We start from the raw sequence: 14070 nt of genomic DNA, 5'->3' as shown, positions 1-14070 counted from the left end.
ATGCAATTTAAAGAGGCAGTTGATGATCATCATCACCATCAAATTCTAAAAAATCTGCCAGATACGATGAAGACTGAATAAAGATCAAATGTAGCTAATTTAGAGTGGTAAAAGTAGGAGCCACGTTTGAGACCATGAAGAAGAGAGAGAAGGTGCTCTGGAAGAGTAAGATTCAGCATTGGGCTGGTATTTGAATTTGAGTCACAATTTATTTCAAACAGTTTGAAGAAGGAAAATAAGACTTGTATCTCAATGCTTTCCAACAAAATATACACATGCATAATGGCAAATTTAATTAACACAGGGGTAGTCAGTTCATAACAACTTAGAGGAAAAATTAAATTTTCTATAACAATATATTTTTTCATAATGAATTTATCCTTAAAATTTTTTTTACAAATTTATTTTAGGGACTTTCTGGTCTCCATATCCCCATAAATAAAGTTGCATTCTGTGGGGAGAAAACAAACAAAAAACCCATCACACTGAACAATTGAATTGCTCTGTGAACATCATGCCTTTCTAAGCAAGCATTGAGTATTTATGACAACCAGAGACAGAGTATGTATAGCTTGGCTCCATAAGGATAATGTTCTTGGTTCCTATATCTACCTTTTGTACTTTCCAGCCCTTCCCTCATAATGTTATTGGGAAAGTTAACAGCTAGCATAACATTTTGAAAATCCAAAGTGTTTATACCAACAAGATTATTCACAGTCAAATTTTCTCATGAATATCGCTGAGACCTATATTTATTTTAATTTTAACCAAGAGTAAAGGTAATGAATATAGAGCTCTGGTTTTAGAAACCAACCTTTAAAAATAATGAGATAATGACACAGTGAATAAGATGCATCAGCGTTGAGCAAAGTTATTTTTTAAGGTTAGAAAAACTGATTTTGAAAATGCAAAGGCAGACACAAGATCAGTCAAGAGGGAAAGAATAAAGATACAAGAGAAGTAGAAGAAGTCATGGAGCAAGGTATCTGAAAATGTAGAAATGAATGGGAAAACCTAATCTGAAAAGATGTAAAAGGACAGATGGAAGGAAGGAAGGAAGGAGAGAGAAGGGGGAAGGAAGGGAGAGAGGGATAAAAGGAAAAAGGTAGGAGGGGAGGTAAAGTAAGAAAAACTAAGGAAGGAAAAAGAAAGAGAATGGAAGGAAAGAAAAGGGAAGGGAAAAGGGACTTAGATAGTTTTCACTGGATAGGAAAGAAACTGAGGAAGTTTATAATGATGTACTCTTGTTTCTTGCTGAGGTGAGGGGCTGAGTTATTCGCAAATATGAGGAGTGTTCTAAGGGAATGATAAAGGACTCAAGCAATTGAGTAAAATCAATTGATATTGCAAATTATCCACTTGTGATTTTAAGAATGTCTTGGTGATGCAACTTTCCCATCTATTCTTGATTGTCTAGAGTATTTTCCTCCCCTAGTGCCTTTGCTGCCACACTGATTAAATCAATATTGATTGACAACCTCAGTGGGATATTTCCATGTGCCAGGAAGAATAGTACTATCAGCTGTACCCAGTTCATGGTGATTTAGAAACACATTTATTTTCTTATATAATAAGAAATTCCAGTGCACACATGAAGAATATGCAATTACCAGACATATTTACTGTCTTTAGTGTGACAAGTTTATATAGTTCGAGTGTCTGGGTTTTGTGATACAGATATACAAACATACAAACTTATGCAGTAGAGTTGTCTATCCCAATGGTTACTAGACTTCTGGATTTCATGCACCAGTAAAATACAAATGGGAGGACTGACACCAGGTTGCCAATTTTACACTTGGCCAAATAATTAAAACAAATAACTCATTATCACATATTCTCATCATCATTTCAAAAGAACATTTAAACATGGTATTAGTCTTTAGAAAATAATCTAAAAGACACAATTTTAGAATAAAGGTCTTTAACTTGGGTATGTTCAGTTTTATAAATATTTATGGCATTATTCTTAATTTTCTGGCTTAACTATAGACGTGTGAAAACTTTGTCATAGGGGTGCTGCTCTGTGGAGCTGTGTTTGGAATTACTATTTACACCCACAGTGTCTGGTCCCCAGCTTAGACAGCAAAGCGCCACCTTCTGTTATTGTATAGACAGAATCACCAGAGTGTCTATCACAATTCTCCAAATAAGATCTATTTAGCATCAAATACTGGGGCCTTAACCACTATGCCACAGATCTTTTCTAAAATATTCTTATTTTAATTAAACAGTGACTATTATGAAGAACAAGGAAGGTAATCATTTCATGACTTTTCAGGAAGATTACTGCTAGGCAATGAGAATAGTAGTTAAAAAACCAGTATACATTGAATTAATTACAAACAGTAGATCTAATTTTGAAGGTAGAAATTATAAAGTCCAGGGCATACAAAATATGATAGTGTGAACACACAGGCATAGGCACTTCAATAATACACAGCCAAAAAAAACCTCCCCTTTCTAAAGACACACAGACATCTATACTTTTGTCTATTTCTGTTTACATACATACATATATATATATATATATACATGTAACTCATTTTTCTTTGAACTGATTCAAGAATGAGTTGCAGACATTGTTGCATTCACCCCTAAATATTTTAGCATGCATTTTCAGAGAACAAGAACATTTTCTATTTTCATGGAATAGGCACACTAGTCTTAACAAAATTGGGAAAATTAGCACTGTTATAATACTAATAACTAGTAAATAGTCCATATTCAAATGTATTCAGCTTTCCCAATAGTATTATTTATCTGTTATTTTTTATTTGATATTCCATCCAGAATTGTGTTTAGTTGTCATAGTTCTTTGACCTCATGGAATTCTTTAGCCTTTCTTTGTCTTTCATGACATTGACATTTTTAAAGAGTTCGGTCCAGTTATTTTATAGTGTGTCCTCAATTTGGTTTTCCTTCTGGTTAGATTATGGTTAGAAGTAATGTGGCCCTTTCAGTGTATTTTATCAGGAGGCACATAGTATCAGTTGGTCTCATAATTGATGATATCTTTGAAGGTATTGTCTGCTGTGTTTCTCCAAAGTATATTTTCTTCTTTTTAAATTTTTTATTTAATAGAGAAGAGATACTTTAAGATGATGTAAATATCCTATTCCTCATCAAACTTTTACCCATGTTTTAATACTCATTGATGATTCTTGTATGAATCAATTGTCATTAGGATGATTGCCAAATAGTGATTTTCTAACTCCATTATTTCTTCTACAATTGTTAGTTAGCATTCAACTGCAAGAAACAGATTTGTATTTTTCCTTATTTATTTACATCAGTATGTTTTTGTTGATTCTTATTTTATTCAATGAATTATAATCTTTTACTATCATTTATTTTTATGCTCAACTTGCCCCAGATTTGGTCAGTGGGAAGCCTCTTCTACTTGGTTCCTGCGACTTACTGACATGACCTCATCATTCTTTGAAGAATAATTACTTTGTAGCACAGAAAATATCATGCCAAATATGTCAAAATGAATGTGGAGATTTATATGATTATGTTTTACCATTCTTCTCTTTGTATTTGGAAAGGTAACAGTGAGTAATGGCGTGGATGGGTAGTATAAAAATTCTGCAGAGTTTATCCTATAATTCTTACCTACCTTTGTTGGAAATGAGAATTTTTTTCAGCTACTAATATATCAGAATTAATTGAGGTGTTGTTTTAGGATTGTGATGTTATGAAGAGGCAAAGTCATTCCATTGTACAAGGATGGGAAAAGCACTTTTAATTACTGTCCCTTTTCCAGTTGAGGCTATATTCTTCTGGCTTCACCTGATGACAAAGGAAGGCTTCTCATTCCTCAGAAATTTGGATAGATTTACTTAGACTGTTAATTTTACTATCTGGACCACCTGAGTAACCTTTCCATGATAGCTATGAATTCTGCACTGGACTTCATTGTGGTTCCCCCAGTTACTATTTTTCTTTATCTGCAAAAGTTAACAAGATTAAGACCCCAAGCTGAAGCAAGGCACATCTTTGCTTCCTGCTGACTTTCATGAGCTATTGAATCACCTTGTATCAGTCAGGCAGGAGACAAATGGCATGCTGAAATGAGGCATATAGAAGAATTTCATGAAGGGGACATTTACAAAGTTGTCAGCAATGTTAGGAGAAAGCTACAAGGAATTCAAAAGCACTCTCAATGCAGCAGCAGACCTGAAGGAGCAAGGGGAGGGGTGATTACTAGACCTCAGAGAAAGCAGCTTCAGTTGTATGAGGATCAGTCTGATTGGAGTATGACTTTTGGGGGAGGAATGAGTCCAGTGCCAACCCAGGGCAACCCAGCAAAGAAGGAATTGGAGAAGAAATATTCCTATGTCAATCTTCTCTCTCTGGTGCTTTCCCACTGGTGCTTCTCATTTGCCAAACCAATTGGGAGCTCAAAGGTAGGAGAGCCCATTGATACAGTGTGTAGAAGTCACCCTTCTGGGACACACGGAATGATACAGAAGCATAGAGAGTGGCTCTGGAGGAGCAAACACAGTATCCTACACACATGGCAACTCTAAATTTTTAAATGATGATTTAAGAATTTATTTTCATAGCTCAAGTGGTCATCCACCGTCACTCTGGCTCCCATACTTGTCTTCCTCCTGGAATCACTAGCTATCCTCTGACACCAGTTCTTCCTCCTAACAGAGAACACACCTGCTGCTTGTAATTCTGGGAGTAATTACCCCCTACCCCCAGTGACATATCTACCCTAGTTTTTCTTGTCCACCTGGGTATGCCTCTGTGTGTGTGTGTGTGTGTGTGTGTGTGTGTGTGTGTGTGCGTGCTCCCCTTCTCCCCCAGTTTGTAATGTAAAAAATCTCCATATCATTATAATATTCTGTTAACAAAAAGTGACTGGGCAAACAATAAAATAAAAAATGTAATCTTTATTAGTTTTGCACATTTTAAATGTTGGTTAGCATTATTTAGCATAATAGTAGCATTTTCCAGCATGCAGTTCACGAATACAATTTATCTAAGTAGTTTTAAGAAAAAGAGGAGCCTATGGTTTGCTTCTGTAAGAAACACAAAATGTCCTGATGTAATTGACTATATAAGTTGACTACTCTGTTTTTGTGAAAAAAAAATTATGAAACCCACATTATATTTAGAACAATCTAGAGTAGCATTGCTCCAAAGAAATGAAAACATAAACCAAAGTCAGAAAAAAAGAACAAAAATAAAATAAGCACTACCTTCAATTCAGTTAGTACAGGTACTACCAGAAGTACAAATAAAATTTTAAACCCTTTTGCAATTGCAAAGCATAATTTGGATATGAGTCGTGAACCTATTTTGCTCCTTAAAATTGTGAAATAATCTAAAATTAGCAAATGTAATTAAAAAAGCAGAAATCTACAACTCCCCAGTCTTGTTTTCATGTCTTATTTAGCAAATTTCTTTCATGAAAAAGTACTATGGACAGAAAGTAAGAAAAGTGATTGTGATATCAACCTGAAGATAATTTCCTCTTCATATTTATGTACATAATGCTGAAAATAAAATGACTTTTACAGTATTTATATTTGCTTGTAAAATTCTAAACACATTTTAACAGGTTAAGCAGTGTGTTTTTTTAAACGTGTCTGTACAGTCTGGCTATATACCATATGTTATCCACTTAAAATGTAAAAATAACCAAAAAGCTGTTAAAGTGCTGCAAACTATTGCTTAATGACTTAAATAAATGAGATCTGTTGAACAATTTCCTTGACTTTACCACTGACATATGGTTTCTCATAAATAAGATTCTGAGCAGGGAGAGAAACCAGATACAGCAGCACGGTAATATAAACATGCATTGATAGCATCCAAACTATCTATAAATGGTACAGAATACATTTTATTATCTGTGTAAAGCTTGCACTCTACATTTCTTGTGGTACATATTTGATGCAATAAATACTGTGCTTAGATCATTATTTTTTTGCTCAAACGTGCACCACAGGGCAAAATGACTATTTACATAATAAATAGCATTTCATTAACATATACAGTGTCAACCTTGCTGAGAGCCAAAGATGGCTAAACAAAGTGCAGGATAAAGCAGAAATTTATAAAGAGTTATTTTGGTCAATTCAGTCTTCTGGCGGTGGAGGGTGAGGGGCAATATTCACTATTCAGGATTTTTTTTTTTTTTTTTAATACAACAAAAGAAACATAACATTTATGACTCCAGACATTTGAATGAAGTTTGCACCTGCTAAGATTTACTGGCCTACCCGCAAACTATCTACTTGGTCTAGGGGCTGGATTTCGCAAAACAAGATCAACAAAGCACCTCCACTTATCACCCAATTACCCTCCCAGAAATATGGTGAAATTTAAGAACTTGTGTTTCTTGTGACATTTTCTCATGCATGATCTCTAAGTGCAGCATGCCCTCATGCAAACCACGACTTTGTGTAGCTGGGAGGGCCATGTGGTTGCCATACCCCTAGGTGGCATACCTGTTATAGAGGTCCTTAGCCTATTTCTCAACAGAAACTTCATTTACAAAAATAGTCACATATAATAAACACATGGATTAACAAAAAGATGAATCCACTAACAGATTCCGTAAAAATGTGACAAATGTGGCAGTTGAAATGCAAACAGTGGATACAATTACTATACTAAAGTGTTTCATGTTAAACAACCCCAACATTATAGGTTTGCACCCCTTGAAACTGGTCCCTACAGTCTGACTAGCCATTGTATATCTTATCTTCAGCAGTGTCAGCTGGTAGTGAGAACAGTAACCTCCTGTCAAGGTCATCTCCCCTTTACACAGAGTCACAGTTTACTGACAAGGGGTCACTGTCTTATTGTAGGCACTGACCTTAAGGAGATTTGTGTAAAAACAGTCAGTTTGGCATTGACCTCCTAAAGGAGTCCTGTTGATAAAAATACATCACCTTCACAGGCTGTAAACAATTTGTCACCCAATTATTTTATTGGTTTTCATTTATTTCCCTTTGGCTTTTCATCTTTGCCTTCTTGCTCATGTTTTCCACAATTGGCTTTGTCACCCGGTCATAGGAAGGTGGACAAGCTGCAGTGGACATGGTCAGATCAGTTTTTTCTGTAATAGAGTTTTCATTTATTCTGTCAATTATCATGTCTTCTTTTATAAGATTAGCCCCACCTTTGATTTTGTTTTTATTGTATGTAAAGGAAGCTTGTTTTACAGTTCGCTTTAAAAGGTGGCGTCTGTAAGCACGCTGAATAATAACAGCAGATACTTCCTCTTGTTTTCGTTTTAAAGTAGTAGTGATTGGCTGATAGGAGACCTTGGAAGGATTGGAAGCCATGAATCGCTCTTCCATCTGTATTCGTAGAGCATCCATCTCTCCACTCTCTCCTAGAACCCGCTTTGTAAAAGCAAATAAGATATCTAGACAGTGGATCCGGTCACCACTCACCATGGGCAAATCCATGGCAATGAGCTGGAGTTTGTTTGGTTGTGGCAGATTGAGAGGCGGTTCAAGCGCAGCTGCAAACTGAGATAATTTTTCAAATTCCATGAACTGAGTTGCATCGGGATCAAACTTCTCCCAAACCTCATAGAACATCTCAAAGTCATCCTCACTCAGAGGCTCTGCACTTTCTTCAGTAGCAACACTGAAGTTCTCCAGGATGACCGCGATGTACATGTTCACCACAACCAGGAAGGATATGATGATGTAACTGACAAAAAAGAAAATTCCAACAGATGGGTTCCCACAATCTCCCTTAACTGAGCTTCCAGGGTTAACTTTATTAGGGTCACAGTCGGGTGGCTTACTGTTGAGAATGGGTGCTAGCAATCCATCCCAGCCAGCAGAGGTTGTAATTTGGAACAGGCAGATCATGCTGTTGCCAAAGGTCTCAAAGTTGAACATGTCATCGATCCCAACTTCCCTCTTAACATAGGCAAAGTTGGACATCCCAAAGATGGCATAGATGAACATGACCAGGAAGAGCAGGAGGCCGATGTTAAACAATGCAGGGAGGGACATCATCAAAGCAAAGAGCAGCGTGCGGATCCCCTTTGCTCCTTTAATCAGACGTAGGATTCGGCCAATCCTGGCAAGACGGATCACTCGGAACAGGGTAGGGGACACGAAATACTTTTCTATCAGCTCGGCGAGAAACATACCTAGAATAAACAATGAGAATACCAACCAGTGAAGAAATCATGCGTTAAAAATAAACATTTTACTTTTTTTTTTTTTTTTTTTTGAAACAGAGTCTTGCTCTGGTCGCCCGGCCTGGCAGTGGGCAGTGGCCGGATCCTCAGCTCCACCTGCAAAGCTCGCGCCTCCCCGGGTTTACCCGCCCATTCTCCTGCCTCCAGGCCTCCCCAGTAAACTGGGACCTAGCAGGAGCCGCCCACCCTCCGCCCGGCTGTTTTTTGTATTTTTTAAGTAAGAGACGGGGTTTCACTGTGTTAACCAGGATGGTTCGATCTCCCCCCTGGACCTCCGTGATCCGCCCGTCCTCGGGCCCTCCCCAAAAGCAGTGCCTGGGAATTAAGGGGGCCTTGAGGCCACCGGGCCGGCCACATATGTTCTTCTAAAGCTCCAAGGTAAAGTTCAGAGTCCTAAACTGCAGTTATATTATCTTAAATATGGCAGCCTATATAAATATAATTATATATAAGTATCTTAAATATGGCAGCTATATAATATATATATATATAATTGCATATAATATATATTATAAATAAATCTGAATTTTGAAATTCAGCAATAATTTCAACTATAAAGATTACAGTACTTCTTTTATCTTTAAGAGATGTTTATAAACTACTTTTAGTTTACGTAAAGTCCCAAGTCAGAATTTAGAAAGAAAATAAGTTAAAAACGCACATTTGACTGAACAGTAGCGGCCCAACAGTGTAGGTACAAGTTTATATGTATACAGTGACGTTTTCTGAAATTGCCATATTCTAAATTCTCTATTTACTCCTTTTCCATATGAAAGTATTGGTAGCTTTTGATGCTACTTTCACCTCCCCATGATCTTGGTACTTACTTAAGTTCCACTCTAATATTTTTATATGCTTATTTATGTATGTTCTGGTGCATTTCTAAAAGGATCCCAGGTTGATGCTCTTTTTAGTCTCCTGTACTTAATGTTGTATTTCAATTCTTTTTGGTCTCCTGTACCTAACACTGTAATCTCAGTCTTCTTATTTTAACCTTCTCTCTCCGTTTGCTTTTAAATAAAACTGTATTTGTAAAGTTAAAAAGAAGAGCTCAAGAAACTAAATGCCTTCAAGTTTAAATGCCTCATTCTGAAAAGACGAAGTGTAAGAGAGTGTGTGTGTGTGTGTGTGTGTAAGAGAGAGAGAAGGAGATGTGTAGGAATACACCTTTATACCTTAGCCACACTAGTTATAACCAAGGATTATAATTAGTGGGAATCAAAGGCTATATACAATGAGTTGGATATAAGGCCAGTTTCTTCAGAGAAGGGAGTAGCATGAAAATCTGTCCAACAGAGGTGCCTTGTTTTGAATAGCAAAATACTGACCCAGTCATATCATCCTATTTAGGGAAGAATGAATAGTTTAGGCCCACAGACAGATGCTTTTCACTTTACTAGAGCTTTAGTTGTGTCTAATGAAATGAGCTATTGCTCACGAGGCTAGTTATATGTTCCAGGCTTTGAAGTATAGTACTGATGATGTCCCATGCCATCTTATTTCCCTTGTGCATCATTATTATAAACCATTTTTAAGGTAGTCTAGAAAATCTCTACATGACACCCGTAAAGAACCTACTATATGCATTTGCTAATAATGTTTCGTCCTTGTCTTTATTCTCCTTTTACGCAATACTTTTCCTTATCTTGAAACCACTTTCCACTAATATCTATATGCTGGTGACTCCATGTCTATTCTCTAAAGCAATTTTCCTGAGTACCAGACTACATTTCTAGTCTTGTTAATGGAACCATCTAGATACTGTATTGGTTCTTCAATCTCAACATGTCAAAAACATTTTTATCTTACTTAATAGCACAGGTCTATTGACTGTGCTATTAAGTACAGTCAAATGACTACATTTACATTAAGTATATTATTCTAAATGGATAGAATAAGAAACAATACTGACTACAGTAGGAGACACTGTGTTAAAAAACCAAACACATCTGGATAAAATGTATCAAAATATTTACAGTAATTATCTCTGATTGCTGGGATGATCTCGAATCTAATCTTGATTGTTTCAACTTTCACTTCTATTTAACTGAATTTAAGAACTTTAAATATTTCTTACCTACAATGGAGAGAATGACAACCACAAAATCAAAAATATTCCAGCCAATGGTAAAATAATAATGGCGTAGAGAGATGAGCTTCAGTACACACTCTCCAGTAAACAGCACAATGAACACCAGATTGATTCGTGACAAAATGGTAGTCACATATTCACTCTGGTCATCTGTTTCCACCATCATTGTGACCATGTTAAGACAGATGAGAATCATGATGCTTATGTCAAAAACTTGTCTGGTTACGAAGTCAAAGACCATTCCTTGAAATTTGTTCTGTAGAGAAATAGAAATGCTTTTAGCAATAAAGGAGTTTTCTCATGTGCATTAGCATCTAATACTTTCTGCATTAATTGACTGTCTAGTTTCTTGCAAAGTAGTCATTGACCCTGATTTTTGTAAGAATGATTTATAGCATATTAATTGTTAAAATTTGGTTAAATTGCCATTTACTAATGTGCATTTCTCAGAATAACAATTCCTTGTCCAAAGAGGGTTTCTGATAAAACAACAACAACAAAAAAAAACAGAACACCCGATACTGCATATTTCTTCCAGAGGTATGCAATGCATATCAACATTTTAAGATTATGAGAAGGTAAGAACCCGTTTAATTTTTTTTCAAGACTTTCCAATGATCAGCTGGACCATACATCCATTTTAAAATATAGTACTATTTCACTTGTTATATTCTCAAATGATTGTTAAGAAGAATTTGGAATTTCCAGGACACATCTATAACATTATACATTTAAATACCATATCAATATTCATATTCTTCTACCAAATAGCCTTGGCTAACATTGTCAGACACAGAATGCTGAACCTGCACAAGGATAATGGGACCAGAATGACATTTCTTATATGTTTATGTCAAAAAAATTCATGTTCTTTGTCATTGATCTGTGATTCTGCTTCCCAGTTCTGCCACTGCTAGTCACTGAACATCATCCGCAGGCTTATTTCTTTGGGCCACTGAGGAATTCTGAGGGCATTTTCTCACATATTTTTCCTACAAATTGTTGGTTCTTTTCTACTTTCAGTGCTAATTTTAACAGAGAAAGTACATATTTCTCATCATTCTCAGGAAGGCAATATTCAGTCATCACAATATGAATATTTGCTAGCATTTTTTCCTTGATGCACCCTAGGAGTTACTGAAACCTCTCAGGTCATCATCATAAACATCTTTAGAGTGTGGGATAATAGCTCTCCATTTTAATAGCAGTTTGTTTGTTTCATCATGGAAGCATGAGTATTGTTATTTATCATCATAAACTGTAATTACTGACCCTGACTTCTGCAGACATTAGTAATATCTAACTCTGTAGCCATATATATGAATAGTAGATACTGGAATTCTTTCCTCCTTTAAAACACTTAGTATCTCTAGTGAAAAATAAAATAGAAGTAAGGTGCTATTTCCCTCAACACTTCATCCATTTCTTAAAATATTAGAAAACTGCATTTCTTATAGCCCCATCCAAAGGTTTACTTCTTTCCCTGATATTACTTGGCAACCATTCTTGAGTTGTGTGATTAACTTTCTCTTGTGCATATTACATTGTGTATGTGTCCATTGGCCAATTAATATGGATTCTAATGGTATGCTTCTAAATCTCTTGAAGTCAAGGGTGCATCTTCTATTTTTTCTTGTTCTTTTGGTGTTTAATTTTGTTGTTGTTACCATTACCATAAAAGATACAGACTAATGATGCTCTAAAAGTGAAAGAAATTTTTTCTACTGGAAATGTTAGCTACTTTCTTTTTTGTGAGACAACTATGCAAGTTTTGTTTTATATTTTCCCCATATCATTTGGTATTTCTTACTCCTGGTCGAGGTATAGGCTTTTGCGGTTTTTTCGATCCTAATTTTTTCATTGCATTATAGTATTTCTTCTGTTCTTCTGTCATAAAGATGTCTTGACCTCCAAAGTATAGAAAAGAAAAATCAAACTGGTTAAAACTGTGTCCTTTTGCACATATTTTTTCAATGTTAAAATAGAAAATGGATGGCTAAAAAAAAATGCAAAATTCAACTGATTAGCATAATTATATCTGTGATTCAAAATGTGAAAAATTGAAAGTTCTCTTTAGGTATGATAATAATATTTAATTCCCTAAATAATTCAAAGCATAAAAATAAACACTAGAAGAAGCTTACATCCAGTTTCCTAATTTCAAAGAATTAGTTGGAAAATATATTTTCAAGGGGGAGTGGGTAGTTGTATGGATAAAATAACAAGTTGTTTTCGGGAAAGGGGCATATTAGGTTGCTTTCTAGTTTTATTCTAATTATTATTATATTTAAGACAGAAAATGTTTCTTGATAATGAATAAGGGAGAAAAACTTTATGAACCTATGCACAAGAGTGTGGAACACAGTTATTCTTAGCTTTCTATAGCTGGAAATATATGGATAGTGAATGACAGAGAGAGAGGAAGGAAAAATCAGTTATAATATATACTCCCATTTGGTTTCTAAATTCAAGTATGCATTTGGCAGAGAAAACACTTCAAGGAATAATTTTCTATCTCAGTGGGAGAGAAAATATTAGAAATACTTATCTTCTTTTTCTGCTGGTTGAAATTATCTATGATGACACCAATAAACAGGTTCAAGGTGAAGAAGGACCCAAAGATGATGAAAATAACAAAGTAAAGATACATGTACAGACTTTCTTCATACTTAGGCTGGAGTTCCACCTACCAAAGGAGATTATTTAGTAAAATATTACCATACATTTTAGTGCTGGAAATGTCATTGGTGCTTTTTCATAACAACAGAAAAAAATTATTCTTACTAATATGTCAGCATTTTTTTTTTCTGAATCAACTACCTCTAAAAACATCCCTGAAATTAGCCTTTAGGGATGTTTTCATGTGAAAATGTGGCTACTATGACATTCTAAAATCTATTTTATAACTATAAATACAAATACTATTCTTCCATTTGAACAGTAATGTGCTAAATTTACAAACTTTTAAGGTACTGAATTTTAGTAATTTTAAAATTATTAATAAAAAATTTTAAAACTGTAAATATCCATAGGCTAGGTTTAGAAACAATCATTCATGTATGCATGAAATAATGTAGCAAATAAGAAATGAGTTGTTCATTCAGACATTTGGCACTATACCCTAATGTGACAGTCACTGAATTTTTCAGATTAAGTAGACATAAATGGAGAGTTCATTTTATAAATCCTCAGCTGATTATTTAATTCCTAGATTGTGCTTATAACAAATGGGCTATTACTTATAATTTAGCAATGGACTGAAAAAGTCACTACAATTTTTTAACAGATTCCTGTCCTTCTAAAGGCAACAAATTTAAAAGCCAACTAAACACACAAAACAAAATATAAGTGACAAAGTGAAATAGAACAACCCTGGAGGTTATCAAAATGATATTCAACATAAAACTAAAGCTATGTGAAATGCACTTCAAGAAAGATAACACCAAACTATCAGGTTGAAGACTGCAGGGACAAAGGTTATTCCTTTATGATGATAAACTAAACAGATGGGACTTCAGAATAGAAAGATGAAGGTTGATAGAAAATATTACGTCTTGCAAAGTTTTGAAGAGCAAAGTTGGAATGAACGTGAATTTCAGTTTAGGTCATGGAGCCTTAAAGAGGCTGAAATCAAATAAAATAGGTTTATACTTTGGTGATATACACTCAAAGGAATCTGTTGGCCGCAGAAATGATTGCAACATCAGTCAATTTATGGAGGCTAAAAATCATATAAAAGCATTCTTTTATTTGGTTTAAAATATGATTATTTGAAAGAAATCAACAC

At 35.1% G+C, this 14070-nt stretch overlaps 1 protein-coding gene across 1 annotated transcript in view; it reads right to left on the bottom strand.

Moving 5' to 3' along the window:
* Nucleotides 1–4887: 4887 nt before the first annotated feature.
* The window catches only part of LOC108540251 (sodium channel protein type 1 subunit alpha-like), a 63380-nt gene continuing 54197 nt past the window's right edge, over nt 4888–14070 (bottom strand). Inside the window, 5 exon segments of the mRNA XM_017889191.1 lie at nt 4888–7013; nt 7016–8140; nt 10269–10539; nt 12094–12198; nt 12832–12969. Coding sequence (XP_017744680.1) covers nt 6964–7013; nt 7016–8140; nt 10269–10539; nt 12094–12198; nt 12832–12969 — 1689 coding nt within the window. The 3' untranslated portion in view covers nt 4888–6963.

Source organism: Rhinopithecus bieti, unplaced genomic scaffold, assembly GCF_001698545.2.
Source record: "Rhinopithecus bieti isolate Rb0 unplaced genomic scaffold, ASM169854v2 scaffold_18745, whole genome shotgun sequence".
NCBI classification, from domain to species: Eukaryota; Metazoa; Chordata; class Mammalia; order Primates; family Cercopithecidae; genus Rhinopithecus; species Rhinopithecus bieti.
The sequence above is the reverse complement of the archived record's forward strand: the minus strand, read 5'-3'. Positions and strand labels throughout refer to the sequence as shown.